Here is a 21,744-nt window from a genome sequence, read left to right on the forward strand (position 1 = left end):
CTGGAGGTATTTGCTGGAGTGTAACCTTATACGGTAGAGAAACATACACAGAAAGCAGTTCAAACAAGAGGAGAATAGAAGCTTTTGAAATGTGGTACTACAGACAAACGCAGAAGATTATATTGTTAGGTTGAGATGGTGCTGTATCAAATTGGGGCAAATTGAAAATTATAGCACAACTTGACTAAAAGAAGGCATCAGTTGATAAGACATATCTTTAACAATTACTGTTATCGATCATATTCTCGCCAACACAACACAACACTGTGTCAGGCAATTCCAATGTCACAGCTTTGTGATCTCTGAAGTTGGCAGCAATCTGAAACAGAGAACAGCCAACAAAAAGTTTTCAGGATGAGTCCAACATATCGCACCTTAACTATTGCTAGTCTATTGTGGGCTCATAACATGCTAATCTGTGAAGGTTACCAAATAATAAGTTCAGTAGACAAATGGTCTGAGGTGTTGCCCCACAATGTCAGTATTGGTTTCTGAGCAAAAAAGTTTTGATGATCACTGGCATACGTACACCAAGATTTCTTTTGGTTCTACAAACCTCCAGATAGTTTTCTTAACAAATTTGGGCATTTTTTAAACATTTCTCACATGGTAGTCTGTGAGTGCACATAAGTGTTGACAGTCTGATAAAGAATGAAACTGTATGTTAAAATACCAGCCCGCTTCCCAAGTTCCAAGCATACGTGAATGTTCCAAAATATCTTCTGACCCTAATTTCTCAAAAAATTTGAACTCATTGTATCCAGTACCTCAAACTGTTCTACTAATCAGCAAGTGGTGGGAAAACTAGATTAACTGGTCAACAGCACACTGATGAAATTACTGCATTGATCAGAGGTAGATAACAGTTTTGCATGACATATGGAGTGTGGGTAGATAATCTTTGAGACTAGATATATCTGGGAGTCCCAAGTGGACAACTTGTCTTCCCAATGTGCAATGTGAAAGTGTGACCACCCATCATACTATGAATCTAAAAGAGTACAAACAGGTGATCAAACTAAACTTTTATCTATTACTGAAGGCATACAGAAATAGTTGAGCGTGTCATCCTGCCATGGTGGCACAGAGCAATGAGTGGCCAGAATACAATATTCCATCTCAATTGTTCAGGAAAAATGACTGAGAAACCATTTTCAGTTGTCAAGCATCCAAATTCAAGTTTCCCATGACTGCTGACTGTAAATATTCTTACAGTTTGATTATATAAGAACATTACTAGTAGAATTTGTACACTAATGTCAGTAATCTTAAGTTTGTCTGGAAAATGAATGTTTAAAATTTTAAACTGGTTGTTTCGTAAATTCTACTGTGCAAGTACGATGGTTTACTGCATACTGCGTGGCTTATGTGTCAGCTGGAAGAGAGAATGTCGCATCACCACATATTCCCCTGTTTGAATGCAACAGTTAATTTTCATCCTCAAGTTTACACTGCAGCTGATTTATTGCTACAGAGCACATTGTTCAGAAAACACACCACAGTAAAAAAGAAAACTTGAAATCTACTGAAACTACTTCTCTTGAAATCTCATGCTGTGTTGCATCATTCAGCTGCCATGACTACAGTTGTCTCTTGGTTATCTTAAATGCCAGTACACTCAAAACCCCAGTGAGATGATAATCAAGTCAGCTGTATTAGGGGTCGACAAACAATGAGACAGAAACTTCCTGGCTGATTAAAACTGTGTGCCGACTGAAACTCGAACTCGGGATCTTTGCCTTTTGTGGGTAAGTGCTCTATCATCTGTGCTACCCAAGCACGACCCACGTTCCATCCTCACAGCTTTACTTCCGCCAGTACCTTACCTCATTCACTTTTCATTGATTCCTAAGATTCTTTGATTAGTTCTTTAGTCTCAGATATTTCAAGTATTGAAAGGAAAACAGTTGGCATAATCACATTATACAAAACTCAAATTCATTAAAATATTTATTGTAATCTGTATAATCAAAAAATATTTAAGAAATATAATAAAAAGTTGGACGGATTTGCAAGCTCATGATATACACAAATGTGATATAACACATCAATATTTTACTGGACATGTAAACCTGTCATTGAGATACACTCTGACCAGTCATAATAATGAACTAGTTAAAAATAAGGACATAGTGGCACATAAAACACAATAAAAAGTGCAGATTCTCCAGTTAAAAAAAACATACAGATTCAAACAATGCTATACAGTTATTGTGCCAGCTACATGACTGACATGACAATTACTTTAAATGCTGCACAGCAAATAACTCCACATGACCTTTTACACACAACAATATTATTTGTTACATGTTCCATCCCCAATTATTATGAAATAACCAAGAATACTGATGATAACTAAATAGACTGTACTAAAAAACTCTGTTTTAATACTGAAATGAATCTTTTGGTACCTCACAATATAATATTTATTAAAATAGAAGGAGCACCTCATAGCAGGAAGTAAAGATTAATACTCTTCCACAACAAAAATATTTTTTTTCTTTCTTTAATACTGCCAAAGTGGATGTATTCTGTTTCACACAGCTACCTTTCCAAGTTTCTGGGCTTGCTGCCAGATTAGTTGTCACTTTTCTTCTATGATACTTCCTGACAGATGAACATTGTGTGCCAGATTCAAACTCTAATACAGAACAGTGCCTTTAGCAGGCAATGCTCTTACTGACAGCCATCCAGGTGCAACTCACAACATTACTTCTGCCAGTAAGTTGTGAGGGTGAATCACAAGTTGTGTCCGGACAGCTGTTCTGGGTTCGGGACCCAGGCTGGCACACAGTTTTCATTCAGTGGGATGTGTCAAAACAAACTGAAAGGTTTGTCCTTCCATAATATTCTGACAACCTCTCTAGTTGTTTCCATGAGGTGTCATGTGCAGAGTTCGATGCTTGCCATCTAGACTCCAACCAAACAGTGGACAGGACACATTGCACACCGCTCTAGTGATATTTACAAGCACTGCCAAAGAATAAAAATCTTACAGAATTTAATGCCAACTCAAAGGCTGCAATCGACACCTGACAAAGACATTTAGGGAGGTTGTCAAAATCTTGTTGAAGGAGAATGATAACATTAACTCTGTTGCAAAGCCAGGAACTTGGAAATCATTAATTATAGTGCAAAAGTTTAAATTCCGTAATATACCACATTTTTACTGATTGGACTGAAATTAGTATAAATGCACAAAGTCTCTGTATCAACAAATCAGTATACAAGTAGATGGCATTGCTGACCAGTATTTGACATCGTGAGGCAGTATTATATGTGCAACAAAAATGCAAATTTAAAAATAGAAACAATAATGTCTAGTTTTCAGAACTGATAGTACTTCCTCAAGAAGAAAAGAGGAGTACCTTGGATGCTGATGAGAAAGATGTGCAGGTTACACAGCCCCCAAACTGGGACATCTGTCAAAGTTACATGCTCCTCCTTCCAACCTTCCCCAAGCTACCCGTCTTTTCTCCCATAGAAAAGGACAAACAGTTCTGGCAACTAAATGTTATTTTTACTTCCTACAATCAAATTTATGTATCAGCAGTATTTGAACTTTCCCATCGTAAGTGTAAGTATTGGTCAGTCATTCTGTCTGCCTGCAATTTAACAGTTTTTTTCAAGCGACCTTTCCTTTTGGTCCAATTAATCTCAATTTTACAGTATCTATCAAAAATATACACTGTACAGCTACAGTGAAACTATAAGTGACTTATAGACAAGTCAACTCTCACTTTTAAAATCACCATTTGTATGTGAAATATATGAATAATCTGTGAACACAGTTTTTCTTATGACAATGAACTGTTTGACAGCAATAGAGAAGACAATAACATTTCTAGTATTATACTGTCAAGTGAAGACTCGCAATCATGATACATTCTTCCAAAACACGAATGAGATTCAAGAACAGGGTCTTTTTCTTTGCGAGTATATATACATTACAATGCTGTCAAATTAAGTACTTCACACAGAGGAAAAGAATTTCATGACAACTGGTGAAATACAAATAATATTCTCATGATTCTTCAACACTTAATCAGTTGAGATTTGAATTAATCCACTTGAATAAACAGAAAGAAACATTAAAGCCTGCCTTTTTTTTTAAACTGAATTCATAGACAAAATCTTTAAAGTGCATTTGTGGTTTACAGCTGCACATATTTTATGACAAGTAGTGCAAAATGCTGGCATGACACCAAAAACTGCACTTATTCTTCAAAACTGATGGGTAAATATGACCAAGTTATGTTCTAAATGCAAAAATCTTAATCTACTGACAAATGGTATCACGCAAAAAATAATATTTGTAAAAATAATATTTGTTTATTAGCAGCACTCATCATGTGTAGATTATTTTGTAGAAAAGTGGGACCATCCACACTGCTAATTTCAATGCTTTGTCATTTTATGTCAAGTCCTGTCTACATATTTCAATATCCTGTTGCAGGAGCTGTTGAGACTGTGCTATGGGGTGTTGTTGGTCGAGATCCTGCTATGGAGTGGGTAGTAGACGCATTCAAAGATGTCATTGTGCCCATCTAGAAAAAGAAAATGAAACATTTTTCAGCCATAGTACAATTACATTTGCATTTACAACAAATACCACAATAAAATTGAGGTATTATTTTTCACATTTGCACACAAAACAGTGCATAAAAACATCCATGCAGAATAGTGCAAAATTGAAGAAGAGATTAAATGCAGCTGGTTATTATTACATGCACCAACCCTTGAATTTTCAGCATACACAAAAAGCAGCATTACAGACTAAAAATGTGTACAGAATATTAAAAACAAATTTATTTTTTAGTATGACACCAGTAGGAAGTGAAACATCTGTCACAAAAATCTGCCTCAGTCCTCGGCTTAAATACCAAATACTAGATGTCACCATCAAAGCAAAACGAAGGTGTGAAAGGCCAGATAATATAATAATTTCTTAAACATTTGGAATATTCTACACTTCTGATTATACGTTATAACATCTCTGGAAATGCATCATAACAACTAGCATTTGCTTGATTGTTGTGCTGATCAACAATTATACCAAACCTTACACATTTCAAACAGACAGACTAATATTGACTTACCATTACTACTGGAGTGTAATAACTTTAAATGCATACCAAGTTAATTGCCAAAACACCAGTGGAGAACATACTGACCTAACTTGTGAACTATTTCTGATCAAATATCATGAAACTTGTGGCATACTTTAGCTACCAGATACTTCCTGCACAATGGGAAAATTTCTATATCTAAAAACAACTAATCGCACAGCTACAGAAATGTGTTTAGCTAACAGACTTACTTTTCAAGTGCCCTACAAGATAGTACCCAAAACTGTTTGAAAGCATAATAATTCCATCCATTTGTGTTCTTCTAGCTGAAAAAGCTGTAGGTAGTAGCTGTACAAAACGCATTGACAGATCATAAGGAAATACTGCACTATAAATGGACAATGAAAATTGTAGCAGAACCACATTGAAATAATCTCTATGCAACCCATCGAGAGAGCATTGCAAGTTTCATATTACTGTCTGAATAGTATTTGCACAAGATAATGTCTGTAGAAACCTGTTGTAATTTTTGTTTTGGCAGCATATATTTACAGATATTGTGAACATATTGTCACATCACACTGTGATATTGCATGAGACATTGACATATACAAGTGCATTTCAAATTGAAATTTTGATATTTTGAAAATGGTTCTCCTTCTTCGCTTTCCTTGGCTGCTCCTGTTTCTATGGAGTCAGCATTGTTATATGAGGTTTGACTAATGTTAATGACAGTTTGAAACCAGATGCCAATTCTGATGCCACCACTCCTTTGGGATGGAATTTGTGTACCGTACCTCATCTGTCTGCATTTAGGATAGATGTCATGCTGAAGTGTCAGAACATTTTCTGAATGTTTGTGTAGGGTGTATCTGAGTTGGGACACGAGTACCAGCCCGATATTTACCTAGCTGGATGCGGGAAACTACCTAAAAATCATATACAGGCTGGTCAGCTCATCAGCCCTCATTATTAATATATGAGGTTGATTCAATTGGATGCAGGTTCGCCTACCTGAATCCCAGAAGTGGTGCAATAATATGTTCGACTATGATGAGAATTTGTGTATTACGAGAATGGTTGTATTACAAAAGAAAAAAGAAAGTTGTACATGAAGTATCTATTATATCACATGTAAGGTCTCTATTTTCCTGATTTTGCAGCTGCGGCCAAAAAAAAAGGAGCAAATTAAGCGTTAACTTGGCACTTGTGATGGTATGTTTAGGAGCATAACTTCTGCTTAACCATGCAATCAAACTTGAAATTATTAGTCACTGAGCCCATAATAAAGTGCTATCGGTAATGGTACACTTTTTTGTTTTGTGGAAATAGGCTGTCTTATTGGAGATTAATTTGCCATGTGTTACCTAAAGTCAGTTTAGCAGTGATCTTTTATTTCTTTGTGTATGGTCACCCCTTGACGGTGAGAGAGTGGCCATACACTGTTCAACTGACCTGTCAAAATGCCAGGAAACTGATTTTATTGCATGCTGTAATAATTTATACCACAGGTTGGCACATCACAATAGTACAAACAGTAATTCAATTCTCAAACTTCTCTCATAATAATCATAAAATAATGAACTGGAATTTTTTAAGCACTGTTCATAAAACACACATATTAATATGGAAAAGAGAACAGACAATTGAAAATTTCTCTGTTGGTTTCTCTGGATAAACAGAACATGCATTGCAGATTTCACGTAGCCACTTAAGAATAACAAGTGCTCCCACAGTTTATGCAGTTCATTGATGAACTCTACGACACATGCCAAGCTGTATGTCTTGGTGCTGTAACTATGAAGCAGCCATGAAAAGCAGATGTGCAAAGATGGTGGCATTTTTTGATGTGAAATCAAGATATGTAGGACTTCTAAGTGACTGTCAAACAACCATAACAATATAAATAAAAAAGATTCATCCCAAGTAGAGCACATCTCCTCACTCCAAAATACACTAATCACACTTTTCTCACCAAAGGATGTAGCACTGCAAGGCCATTGGTAGACTGGTGATGAGATGTATCAGCGACATCACTCAATGGTTCAAATTATTTTGCTACAATGTGAATGCTTTCATTAATTCAACGAATACATCTTCCGTCCCGTCTTTCACAGAATTCCATTTTGTAAGTATAATGTTGACTTTGAATTTTGAAATGGCAACAGAGAGAATACAAGAAGAATAACAAATGATTAACATTTAATATCCATTGTAGCAAGCAGCAGAAATTTTGCTTGAAATGGACCACAGCTGAAATCCCAAAATATTCATTTTGAAATAAACAATCAGATGCAACTAACTGGAATGTTAGTCAAGAAGCTAAATTGTGTGGCTGTCACTAGAAGCATTCATTCACGTAAATCTTTTTTAAGTGTGGAAAGAGACAACTAGTAATATCTTTCACTACATTATCTGCATGCTGTAATAATTTATACCACAGGTTGGCACATCACAATAGTACAAACAGTAATTCAATTCTCAAACTTCTCTCATAATAATCATAAAATAATGAACTGGAATTTTTTAAGCACTGTTCATAAAACACACATATTAATATGGAAAAGAGAACAGACAATTGAAAATTTCTCTGTTGGTTTCTCTGGATAAACAGAACATGCATTGCAGATTTCACGTAGCCACTTAAGAATAACAAGTGCTCCCACAGTTTATGCAGTTCATTGATGAACTCTACGACACATGCCAAGCTGTATGTCTTGGTGCTGTAACTATGAAGCAGCCATGAAAAGCAGATGTGCAAAGATGGTGGCATTTTTTGATGTGAAATCAAGATATGTAGGACTTCTAAGTGACTGTCAAACAACCATAACAATATAAATAAAAAAGATTCATCCCAAGTAGAGCACATCTCCTCACTCCAAAATACACTAATCACACTTTTCTCACCAAAGGATGTAGCACTGCAAGGCCATTGGTAGACTGGTGATGAGATGTATCAGCGACATCACTCAATGGTTCAAATTATTTTGCTACAATGTGAATGCTTTCATTAATTCAACGAATACATCTTCCGTCCCGTCTTTCACAGAATTCCATTTTGTAAGTATAATGTTGACTTTGAATTTTGAAATGGCAACAGAGAGAATACAAGAAGAATAACAAATGATTAACATTTAATATCCATTGTAGCAAGCAGCAGAAATTTTGCTTGAAATGGACCACAGCTGAAATCCCAAAATATTCATTTTGAAATAAACAATCAGATGCAACTAACTGGAATGTTAGTCAAGAAGCTAAATTGTGTGGCTGTCACTAGAAGCATTCATTCACGTAAATCTTTTTTAAGTGTGGAAAGAGACAACTAGTAATATCTTTCACTACATTATCTGACACCACACCAACCTCATTATACTTCTGCAGTGTAATCTGGAGGCTAACACAGTGCATTGACTTTACACGAGAACAACCATTTCAGTAATTCCTCGGAACTCTAATTTGAGCAACATTCTATCTGTTACCATCTAAGAGCTGCTTTGTTAATCAGTATTTCATTTGTTGTCAGTTTTTGGTCTACCGATCTGTACTTATTCCCCCCCTTCCCAATTCTGAGCTAGCTGATCACATTTTCAGAGCTGATTATAGGTTTTCAGGTTTCTTTGATATACATGTTGCATCTCAGTGTCAACATCAACAAGTCATCCACAATACACTTTTCCACATCTATGTGGGACACTCATGGTGTCACGAGTAATTGCATATCATGTTGTAGGAAAGTCATCACCTCATTCTGTTACTCTCAGCATCCGCTTCAACCCATCAGATATCAACATTTATTGAGATTATAGGTGAATTATGCTATTTTATTGATTTGTTATTTTCCTTCCTACTCAAGTGCCATCCAATATAGATTGACTTGCAAATTGGTATTCTTTTACACATACGAAGCATCTAGTGATCTGTACCCTGTATTGTAGGGATTCTATTAACGCAAAACTGTCATCACTTTAGCTGTGGATTTGGGGATTCCAAATACATGTGGTGGCGTAAAATTTTATTGAAAAGTTAATTTTTGTGGAGATAATCATGCCCACTGTTGAACAAATAGAGGTCATTACTGAAATGTGGTTGATGCCATTCCAATTTCACAGGTGACATCGTACTCAGTTCCTCTACAGAAAGCGACAAATTGATACAGCATGTGCTTCCAATCTCCAGGAACTTGAACTTTTCAGCACTTACACATAATACACATAAATCAACTTTCCGGACCTTTCTATCCAAGTTTGCAGCCATTTTCTGGAGATATGCTTCCATTTCTCATGTTATGATATTTTCACCTGTAAAATCTATGTCTGTTAAGTGATATGTTTCATCTGGAATGCTAAAGTTAAATTTGGTCACTGTTCTTGGCATAATAATCTCCGTAGCAACAAAAACCAAGAAGCACGATAAAGAACTATAACTTTTTCCTAATAGTAAAGAAGTTACAGTTGACATATCCAGTCTTTATACAAGTACTGGAGTTGAAGTATACACATCTGATGACATCAATAATGATAACACATCTGATGACATCAATAATGATAAAGATATTTGTTATATGCTCTGGTACCGCGTGCCGTGGAATTTGAATCCCCACCAGACATCATGGACGTCAAAGACTCCTAGAGGTCTCTGCACCATCGCCCCATAAGCTGTGGTGGCGTGTGCCTCCTGGCCCGCATGTAGTGTGAGGGCGCCACAGTGGAACACGTGGTTCCGGCGGCCAATAGCGGCGCTCCTGATAAGAGTACTTAAGTGCCTGCCTCTCGTTCAGCCAGCCAGCCTAACCTTGCGTACGTCTCTGGACACATCGCCTCACCTTAGACAGCTTATTTACTTTCTTGTTGTGTGTTACAGGTGGACGTGGTTGTTAGGTTTTCTTGTAACTCCGTTGTTTTGATCTTGTTGTTTGTTCTGTCTTTCGTTGGTCGTGTCCGTCCTCTTCCATTGTGTTGTTGTTCGTGGGCCGCTCCGCGGGTCCTGCCGCATTTTCCGTCACTTCAAGCCCCCCGACCATTCTAGTCGGCGTTACAACATTTTGGCGACGAGGTAAACAGTGGTCGTTGTTGGTATGGAGGCGAAGTTGGTCTGTCTGCTGGAGCAACAGCAGCAGCTCATGCAGAAGCAGCAGCTCCAGTTAGACATCTTACAAAAGTTGCTGCAGTTGCTAACGGACAAAGTCGATGCTCGTGACACGTTACCACAACAGCTTCAGAGTCCTCGGGTGTCCGATGCTTTCCTGTGTCCGCCATCATTTCTACCCTTTAATGACGCTAAAGAGGACTGGGAAACCTACTTACATTGGCTGAAAGAACATTTCACGGCTTTTCAGGTCATGGACAACTCCTTGCAGTGGTCGTTGTTTTGTCTTGGGCCTCCCAGACACGTTCTTTGTTCTCCACAAGTTGGCACCATTGTTCAATCCTGTGGCTCTCTCTTTCCAGGAGATCTGCCTTTTGTTGACAAACTATTATTCCCAATGCTACCATGTTGTCACCTCTCGGCTGGAGTTCCAACAATACCATAAACAGCCCGGTCAATCGTATCGTTCCTGGGTCACGGACTTGCAGGGTCTCAGCCGTCGATGCAATTTTACGTGCACCAATCAGCAGTGTAAGGCTTTATATGCGGACTCCCTGATCCGGGATGTGGTGGTTCAGCTGGCTCCCGATCCTGAGGTCTGTACTGCGGCACTGAAACTCGGCAACCCCTCCTTGGAAGATATTCTTCGCATTGCCCACTCCTTTGAAATTGCTCAAGCAGCTAATGAGCTTCTTATGGCGTGAGCACACGTGGCGGCGATCGCGGCGGGTTCCACCCTCGCAGCGGCGACATGGCCCAGCCAACAGAGGCCAACGCCATCGGGACTCCTCGTTGTTCGACATCTCTATGGCATCGGCGGCTTCGGTCGCCCCTTGTCGCCGGTCCACTTCCATCTTGCCCACAGTGCTTTACTGCCCATTCGCGGGCTGACTGTCCCCACCGCTGGAAAACGTGGACTCTGGGTAACAAGGAGGGCCACATCCGATCAGTTTGTCGTAGTCTCTCTACTCGCTCTTTCCAGCCCCTCCTGGGCCTCAAGATACAGTCCATGCTCCGCAATCGGTTGTCCCACAGGATGACAGTGCGGAAGCTTTTCCTCACGCTCCGCATTTTCACTGAGGATGTCAGTTTTCAGGACAACGCAGGGGCCACCGTCTTCCTTATTAATATGGCGACATATACCCAGCCGGGCTCTCCTGCGTTTCGCCTCCCTCTTGCCGTCTGGTCACCTATGGAGATGGTTCCATTCCCCTTCGTGGGCAGTTCATCGCCCAGGCGACATACAAGCGTGTTCCCCAGCTCCTTACCCTCTTTGTCATCAACCATCCATCGGCTTCGAATATTTTTGGCCTGGATGCGTTTCAGCTGTTTGGCTTTTTCAATTTCCGATGAAGTTAAGGTCGTTTCAATGGCTGTTTCCTTTCAGGACTTGGAATACCTGTGCTCCTCTTTTGCGTCGTTGTTTGCATCGGATCTCGGATATGCTTCCAGCTTTCAGGCACACATCAGCCTACGGCCGGACGCACAGCCTCGCTTTTTCCGGGCCCGGCCCCTTCCAGTGGCCTTACGGCCAGGGGTCAAGCAGGAACCTGATCGGATCCAGGCCGCTGGCATGCTGGAGCCTGTAACTTACAGTGCGTGGGCAACACCGCTGGTGGTCATACGGAAACCCAATGGGTCCCTTTTGCTGTGTGGGGACTTGGCACTACAGTCAATGCTCAGTCCCTCGTTGACACTTACCCGAAGACCTTCTTGTGAAGCTTGCCAGGGGAGAGTATTTTTCCAAGATCGACCTGGCCGAGGCATACCACATCGCCCTTGGATGCCGAATCTCAGAACATCTTGGTTCTCAACACGTCATTCGGATTTTATAAGTAGAAGCGCCTTCCCTTTGGTGTCTCTTCGGCGCTGGCCATTTTCCAGTGATTCCTGGAGCAGCTTACACAGCCTATCCCTGCCTGTGTGAATTATCTGGATGACATCTTGGTCACCGGACGTTCCCGCCAGGAACATTTACAAAAACTCAGCGCCTTATTTCACGCTCTGCAGTCTGCTGGTTCACGCTGTTGGCTGGGCAAGTGTTGTTTTTTTCAACTGGAAGTGGAATACTTAGGCCACTGGCTTAGCAAAGATGGCATTCGCCCTTCGGGTCATAATGTCACGGTCATTGAGGCCCTTCCTCGTCCCAAGGACTTATCTGAACTCCAGGTGTTTTGGGGCAAGGTGACTTATTACTTAAAGTTCTTGCCCCAAGCTGCCTCCGTTGCTCAATCCCTCAATCACTTGCATCTCAAAGGGGTACCTTTTGATTGGACTCCTGCCTGTGACCACGCTTTTCTCTGTTTAAAGGCAATGCTGAAGTCCGCCCCTTGCCTTACTCCCTTTTCCCCAGACCGCCCCTTGGTTATGGCAGCTGATGTGTCGGCATACGGCATTGGGGCCGTCCTTGCCACCAGGACGCCGATGGCTCTGAACAGCCTATTGCTTATTCTCTTAAGACGTTGACCCCAGCACAACGGAACTATTCCCAGACTGAAAAGGAGGCTCTGGCGATCATGTTCGCTACCCAAAAATTTCACACCTATCTCTTTGGGGCAAAGTTCAGCCTTAACCCTTGGTCACACTTTTCGGACCCCACTCTCACCTTCCAGAGCGGACGGCTCAATGTCTCCAGCGCTGGGCATTGTTTCTACGTAATTATGCTTACACCATCCAGTATAAGCCCACCACCCACCATGCTAATGCGGACACTTTGTCATGTCTCCCATCAGGCCCCAATCCTGCCTTTGACCAAGAGGAGGTCCTCTTCTTTCACACTGATTCCGCCCGCCGAGATGCATTGGATGGTCTGCCTCTTATGGCTGCTCACATTGCTGCGGCTACCCGCCGCAACCCTATCTGTCGGCAAATTCTCAACTACGTGATCCACGGGTGGCCATCCTATGTTACTCATTGGATGCAGGCCGATTTCAGCCCCTGGCGCCACCTGTCCCACAGGCTCTCTGTGGTCAATGATGTCCTCCTGTTGGCCACAGAGTCAGATGCCCATTGGGTGGTTGGTTTGTTACACCGCAGGCACTGGGGTATGTCCCGTATGAAAGTTTTGGCTCGCCGGCATGTGTATTGGCCTGGCACCGATGGTGATATTGAGCGCCTGGTCCGTGGGTGCACTGTCGGTGCGCGTCACCAGGCGAGCCCCCCCTCAGTCATTTGCACCCTGGCCTTTGCCTCGCCGGCCCTGGGATCACATCCATATCGATTTTGCGGGCCCGTTTTTGGGGTCCGTGTGGTTACTCATTGTTGATGCCTCCTCCAAACACCCATATGTTGTCTGCATGGCATCCACCACCATGGAGGCTACACTCACATCCCTGGCCCAGGACCTTGCCACTGAGGGCCTGCCACACAAGTTGGTCTCCGATAATGGTCCCCAATTCACGGCCTCCTCCTTCCACGACTTCTGTCAGGCCAATAGTATCAAACATATCCGTAGCCCCCATTTTCCACCATTCATCCAATGGCGCGGTGGAGAGCACTTTTAAACACCAGCTGACTAAGGCGGTCGACACATCTCCTATCACGTCGGCCCTCACCCTGTTTTTGAGCACCTATCGCACTACACTAATTCACGGACGAAGTCCGGCAGAGCTCCTTCATGGGCAACAGCCGCGGACCCTGCTCCATTTGCTGATGCCATCCTCCTCCCACCCTCTCGCAGCAGTATGCCCCTGCCACGGCCATGTGGGCCTGCGAGTACGGGCGCAAGTTGGGTTGGACACCCGCCACGGTCGTCGTGGTCCATGTGCAGCGTGTGATGTCGATGCAGACGTCAAAAGGGTTAGAGCGCCGCCATCATAATCAGTTCCGCCCGCATGCCGCCACGGGACTCGCGCTACTGCCTCTTTCCCTACCTCCATCAGGTACGGACGTGGTCCTCGAGTCATTGTCCCTGCCCCTGATTGCCGTCTCCGCGCGGGCCTGCCGCTGGCCCTCTCCGCCTCCGGGTGGATCGGCGGCTCCTTCCCCCGCCCTGGACTCTGGATCGGTTGTCATATATACCTCAGGCATCCCTTCCTCCCCACCAATAGCGGTTGATGAGCATGGCTCCTCTTCCCACTGCCGCCCATCTCGGCACAGTCCAGGGATCTGGTACCGCGCGCCGCGGAATTTGAATCCCCGCCAGACGTCATGGACGTCAAAGACCCCTAGAGGTCTCTGAACCATCGCGCCTTTAGCTGTGGTGGCGTGTGCCTCCTGGTCCGCATTTAGTGTGAGGGCGCCACAGTGGAACACGTGGTTCCGGCGGCCAATAGCGGTACCCCCAACAGAGTACTTAAGCACCTGCCTCTCGCTCAGCCAGCCAGTCTAACCTTGCGTAAGTCTCTGGACACATCGCCTCGCCTTAGACACCTTATTTACTTTCATGTTCTGTATTAGGAGTGGACGTGTTTGTTAGGTTTTCTTGTGACTCCGTTGTTTCGATCTTGTTGTTGTTCGTTCTGCCCTTCGTTGGTCGTGTGCGTCCTCTTCCATTGTGTTGTTATTCGCGAGCTGCTCCGCGGATCCCGCCACGTTTTCCGTCACTTCAACCCCGCGACCATTCTGGTCGCTGTTACAACATATGCCATAACGTGTAACAATTGGATGCAACCCATAAACACATATTCTGCCTGTGATTCCAAGTCAAGAAAACATTAAGCCAATAATGTAAAACAATGAGTGTCATTTTCAGATGAAATATATGATTTTAGAACAGACTTCAAGTAATGGAAAAAAGAAACACAACAAATAAGGAAAAATGCAAAAGGTTGGCTGGACTTCAGTCTGCATAATAATGACAGTAAACATCAAGTATAACAAATTGAGGTTTTCATTTTCATAAATGGTGTTGTCAAATATATTGTAAATGTTCAACAACATTATGAAATAGCCGTTATTTGCAACCCATTACCAATACCCTCATTTTGTAAGCAAAATGAATGCGAAGGACAAATACTAGCAACGTATATTAAGCTAGGGGAGTGTCAACTTGCCAATTACCGAAACAGAAATGATAGTGAGCAAAGTTGTCAAATGTACATCTTTAAAAATATTCAGGGTGAACCAGAACTTCATTGGCAAAATTTCAGAATTCATTCAGGGACACATTCAGGGTATTTTGGCATAAGGGACCCACTCTCTCCAGTGTCTCGTTACAGAGAAATAATGTAATTATGATTTATTTGATTTTTTACTGTAGTCAACTTTGTTCCCATGAAAAGATATCACAACAGTGATAAAACCTGGAATACACTACATTTAGAAGGTACCAAACAAAACATAGAGTAGTGCAACATCCCCAGTAAAAATTTAATCCTATGATACATTGGCAGCAGGAATGGCTTAGTGTTGTATCATTGTTCCATTGCATTCAGTGAAGTCACATATGAAGTGCAAATCACCCAACTCAGTAAACTTATCCATACTGCTGTGTATCACTGTCAGTGCATAACTAACTGCCAGAAACAACAAACACAAAATACAACTGAGCAGTACTGAATGCAAGATTAAGGACGAAATCTAAAGTGGGCATTACTACTGTCAACAGCAAGTACAATGAATGAAACAAGTTCACTTCCAAACCAAACATACAGCGATTTACATTCTTATATGCACAGTTCTGCACTATTTGCAATACAATACAGATACAAAGCTAACTGGGGCAAGAAACCAAACAAAACACAATAACTCTGTAACAGGCCCCTCATACCACACTACTCAGAAAACGTGCCTCAACGAGTTTGTCGGTTCTGTTCTGATTCATCCTGCTCACGAATTTTCTAAATATTTTTTCATCGATTTGAAGACTGGGAATAAGAAAAAAAAAGACACGCATACATTCTTACAGAGAAGTAATTGCTGAAAGATATCTTGTGCTGTGTGTGTGTTCTCCTGCATAGTTTATATTGACTTCCCTTCCCTCAAGCATTTGAGCACATGCCCTTTCCAGCTCCTGTTTTAATCTTGAAGAAAGAATTTAAGTAAAATTTGAAAGTTTGAGACTTAACAATGCTTTTGAAATTGTGTTTCTCTCCTACTCCATTAGTACCTATTTGGGCAAATATTTTCTCACAAGTATTTATTCTTATTTGAAAGAAAAGGTACTAAATCAAATAACTTTTGTACCTTAAATAATTTCAATGGTCACTGAAAGAAAAGTAAGCCAAAATCTTGAAACACTTTCATATATCGTACTACATAAAAAGCAATTACCAAAAAATATGATCTAAATAATTTATAAATGATAAACCACAAAAACAACTGTCACTGCTAACTGCATTAACTGAGTGCAGCCAAAAGAAGTAATCAATGATATGTAATACTTGTTTATAAACTAAATGCCAAAAAATAATATATATACATACACTCACTCTGCAACAATGAATAGCACAATTGCAGAAAGCACTATTTTACTATTTACATCGTGCAAACAAGTGTAACTAGACTATGCTAACTATGGGTATAAAAGTTGCCACACATGATTTTCACACTTACTCTTAAATGTGCCAGATCTTCTAGCTTCGTCAAATCACAAAGTTCCAGGTACAGGGAATATACCAAGAGAAAGCCATACACATTAGCAGCCGAAAACATAATCCACAAAAAGCACATGGCAATATTGTACGAAAATATCATGTCATTCACAATAGATGCAAATACGAAGGCAAATAATCGGAACAGTGTAAATGCTGCAAAGCAATAAATCCATGGTACCATCTTCTTCTCATATTCCTGCAACAAACAACAGAATGACTTGTGAAACAACAGAATGATAGCCCACAATGAATGGTGTCATATCACAGATAACATTCTTCAACATGGATGTTAAAATGTGCAAACAGTTCAAAAACTGCATGTTATGTAACAAGCAATAGAAAGGTACATGTTAGATAGAAAAATAAACAGATGGATAAAAGGCAGGAGTTGAGGATGTGATAGTGACTACTACAAAACCAAAGTTGAGACAAAGTGATCATATAGCGATGATGGAAAATGGACTGACAGCAAAGAAACAAGCAGGACAAAACTGCGTGCAAAAAGCAAAAGATTATCATACATTACAAAAGTTACCAATAATTACTTTTCTTTCCAAACGATAGCATTAGCACTGACACAATGTGGTGGGGGCTACAGTTTGTGAAACAGATGTAAGAGCAACATCTTCCTCATACAGTTCACCCCCTACAAACATAATTTCTACTTTGCACCATGCATTTAACACAGTAAAAACGAGACATACACATAACATGTGCTTTAATATCTCATGAAGGTGCCTTCTCCAAGATGTACATAGTTCCCACAATAGACCAGAAATTGCATCATTATTCACTTCACACCAATAAACTAATGGACATTAGAGTTAGTAAAACATCTACAACAAATTAATATCATTTATCTTTTGTCATGTTAAACATGAAAGTGTTCAAAGAAAAATTAGTTTCATTTTAGTTAGATGCTGGCGATGATGATGGGGGTTGGGAGGAGTACTAGCGAACATTTGATTACACCAGTGGCACGTGGTCTCAGAAAGGTTCGAACCACTGTTCCAAACAGAGTTCATTATCACAGACTGTATTAACCTGCATCATTTATCCCAATATGTAAGCTTCAGGCTAGTTAAAAGTTCAAAACGCCATCCAAATAATCACATTAAATCTGTCAACAAAGGAAAATATAATAATAATTAGTCTTAGAGAACTATTAGGTGTTAGTTTTCCTTCATATAACCTAAAAAGCCACAAAACCTGAAAGACAAATTTTACAGCACTTTTGTTCATATTCCACCACATAGTATCAGCAATATACTGTTATACTGCTGAGGAATGGATTATTAATGATAAATAACCATGCCATTTTAAAAAAAATCATGTTTTCCCCTGCTGTTGTTCCTAACTTAATACCGGTACTGGCTTGTACTGTGTCAATCTTCTTGACAACAACAGAACATCTGGGATATTTTTTAGTTTTTAGAAGCTCCACAACAGCACAACCTTCGAGAACCATTCTTTTAATTCGACTATCTACTTCATATTGGTATAAACACACAATGTCACATTTCAAGGCCTAATACAACCCCAGCAAGGAAGCAAAGCAATGACAAGAAATAAATGTTGAGAAGATAAATGTTCAGTCCTACATGCAACAAGCTAAAATACCAACTCAATATATTCACTATAATTTCCTATGACTTGAATATGTATGAGTGTGCCCTATCTTTCCTTTCTATTTTAAGGTATTAAATGTCCTTTTCTCTCACTATTTATGATGTTGAGCACTTTAGCACATTTTTTTATGATCATGTTTACATTATAAAAGCATAAAATTCTCCCTTTCCATTTTCCATCATTCAACATAGCCTTATTTTTCATACCTTTCATCTAAATTACACACTGTAAATTATACTGCATATAGAAGAGTTATGATTATTAATTGTAGGGAATGAAATGAATGCAATATTGTGTAAATATGAAATAATCCAATATAATATACAATCCCCCTCATCGAGCAAAGAACAGAAATACTTCTTAAACTATTTAAACAAATAATAGCTTTTCAAGACAAGATAACAACAGAATGACAACCATATATTGCTGCTTAACATTTGAAACTTCATAATTACAAATAATAAGTTCAAGTCACCTTTCGAAGAGCAATAATAAGCATGATGCTTGTCACGAATAAAGCCATTCCTCCAATTAGTGAAAACAATGCAAACACAACAAGTGCGTTTCGAACTGGAAAAAAATCAAACAGTGATTAGAAAAATTTGGTCTCTGAAATTTTTATTCATATAAAAACATAGTATTTGCTTAAAATAAAATAAAAAAAAGAAAACCATGTGAATGAACTTAACAATTCTCAAAATGAATTAAACATTTCAAGACAACATAGTAATTAAGGAGCACAATACCATTCTAACTCCACATGTTTTACGACTGTGAGTCTTAACAAATAGTATTACTAGAAACATCATTAATTACTCTACTGAAAGTAACAATACCACGGCCTAATTACAATTACTTGGTAACTGATTTGTGCCACATGCTGTTACAATGCTGACAACAACTGTCAGCTGCACCTAGGTTAAGATATGAGAAAAGAAAGTGGGCTGCCAAAACGGGCATATCAAGTCATACCCACTATGTCACAATAGTAACTCGTACTGCTAGCAGACTTAACATGTACACAACACTATTCAAACACAGCAAACTAACTGATGCTTTGTTGTGGCACACAGACAACTGTGCACAATTTGCTCAGGACTCAGAGTTCTGAACAGAGGAACTCAGATTTGAGGTATGAAGTTTCAACTAACAAGTAACTATTATTTTTTATATCACAGAATAGTGTTTATCATTATTAATTTCAACTGTTGTGCAACAAGCTGACATATATTGTTTATGTTTCATGTTCGACAGCATCCTAAAGTATACTGATACATGCAACAGAAGAACATCATTCAATAAAGAATGATCATAATTTTTTATGGTCATAATTTCTCACACTAGAATGAAATATGATCTCCTGTCAGCTTTTTGTGTCACAAACACACCATACAAATTTCACTGTTGGCAGTCCGTTCCCACCTGTGAGAGGAGGAGGAGGAGGATATTAGTGTGTAACGTCCCGTCGACAACGAGGTCATTAGAGACGGAGCGCAAGCTCGGGTGAGGGAAAAATGAGGAAGGAAATCGGCCGTGCCCTTTCAAAGGAACCATCCCGGCATTTGCCTGAAGTGATTTAGGGAAATCACGGAACCCACCTGTGAGTGAGACATACTCACAATCAGTATCACCTACTGCAACAGTGCAGATGGTTTAACTCATTTGAACATGGGAACAAATCAATTTCAAAGGAAGTTGGACCTAGTGGTCCAGTTAAGTTTATGTAAACGATACCACATCCTTCATTAGAGTTTTGTCTTATTGCAGTGTCTCCAATTGGTGAGTATAGCTTCTCTATTTGTCTTCTTATTTTGTTACCAATATTTACCTCATTTATGGAAGCCTATAGCTTTACACGCATCACAGCTGCAGAATAATAAGATTTTGGAAGTTACCATGTGACTAGTTGAATCTTACCATGCAAACTGCCAACATAAACAAATTCAAAGCTGATGATGTAATATCCATAATGAGTCGAGCCAGGAGTTGCCATTGCAAGGCAGTAAATATCAAATACAGCCGTGCTGATTGTGAACAGACTGAGAACCTGTGGAATTAAAATTAATCAGATGTCAATAATAATAAATTTGTCTTATACTAGTAAACCTTATGCAGTACTTCACATTATTGAAAAACACGTGCATAGTAACACAAATTCTAAGTGTGAGCCCAACAATTAAAGTACATGCTTACCAGTGAATAAACAGCTACCACAAGAGCTCCTCTTTGTAAATCGAGGATAATGGCATCTTGTAATATTGGTTTCTGATACCATGGTGTTTTTAATGATCGGAGTGACCGAGAAGATTTTAAACCTGCAGAGGACCTGTTTGTCATATGAGAATAGACAGATGGTGTCCCCATACTTGGGGTCTTCCGTCCATAGTTCATTGTGGAAACTGCAACAGGCAGCTCATGTTTTGATATATTGAATTAAAAGATACATTATCAGTGTATGTAATGCAATGCTCAAAGAATATATTAGACAGAAAAATTATTTCTAGACAGGATAGCACACACAAATTTGAATGAAGGGAAGACATGCACATTCAAAAACTAGCCAAAGAGTTGAACAACAGACAAGTGAGTCTCTGCTGTAATTAGTACGTTATATGTACTATACATCACATTTATGGTAGATGCTATGATGTCTTATACAAACATGAATTACACACGCCGGCCATTGTGGTCGAGCGGTTCTAGGCACTTCAGTCCAGAACCGTGCTGCTGCTGCGGTCGCAGGTTCGAATCCTGCCTCGGGCATGGATGTATGTGATGTCTTTAGGTTAGTTAGGATTAAGTAGTTCCTAAGTCTAGGGGACTGAGAGGCAGCAGGTGAATGGACTAGGAGATAAGGATGATAGACTGAAGGAGGTAGAATTAAAAACTCTGGGAGGGAGGCAAGGGGGGGAGGACTGTCATGGAAAGAAATGGAAATGGCACTGGACAAGATTGAAAGGAGGAAAGGCACAGGTATGGGCAAAGTAAATGTCAAAATGATGAAGACAGCAGGGGAAGTTGGGAAAGAGCGGCCATATCGAGTGATGATGATGGTGTGAAGTTAGACGAAGGCACCAGAAGATTGGAAAAGGGCACAAATTGCCCCTATATTCAAACAGGGAGTAGGAAAGACTGCAGAAACTGCAGGCGAGTCACACTGGTACTGCAATGTGCCAAGATACACTGTTGTTGTTGTTGTGGTCTTCAGTCCTGAGACTGGTTTGATGCAGCTCTCCATGCTACTCTATCCTGTGCAAGCTTCTTCATCTCCCAGTATCTACTGCAACCTACATCCTTCTGAATCTGCTTAGTGTATTCATCTCTTGGTCTCCCTGTACGATTTTTACCCTCCACACTGCCCTCCAATGCTAAATTTGTGATCCCTTGATGCCTCAAAACATGTCCTACCAACCTATCCCTTCTTC

General features: G+C 40.3%; 1 protein-coding gene across 1 annotated transcript in view; it reads right to left on the minus strand.

The window, feature by feature from the left end:
* Positions 1-1,932: 1,932 nt before the first annotated feature.
* The window catches only part of LOC126100541 (uncharacterized), a 35,004-nt gene continuing 15,192 nt past the window's right edge, over positions 1,933-21,744 (minus strand). Inside the window, exons 2-6 of the mRNA XM_049911159.1 lie at positions 20,513-20,718; positions 20,237-20,366; positions 18,795-18,889; positions 16,650-16,886; positions 1,933-4,547 (exon numbers count right to left, since the gene is read on the minus strand). Of these exons, the coding sequence (XP_049767116.1) occupies positions 4,440-4,547; positions 16,650-16,886; positions 18,795-18,889; positions 20,237-20,366; positions 20,513-20,710 (768 nt within the window). The 5' untranslated portion in view covers positions 20,711-20,718 and the 3' untranslated portion in view covers positions 1,933-4,439. The remainder of the gene's footprint in view (positions 4,548-16,649; positions 16,887-18,794; positions 18,890-20,236; positions 20,367-20,512; positions 20,719-21,744) is intronic.

The sequence above is a fragment of the Schistocerca cancellata genome, chromosome 9 (assembly GCF_023864275.1).
Source record: "Schistocerca cancellata isolate TAMUIC-IGC-003103 chromosome 9, iqSchCanc2.1, whole genome shotgun sequence".
Classification (NCBI taxonomy): domain Eukaryota; kingdom Metazoa; phylum Arthropoda; class Insecta; order Orthoptera; family Acrididae; genus Schistocerca; species Schistocerca cancellata.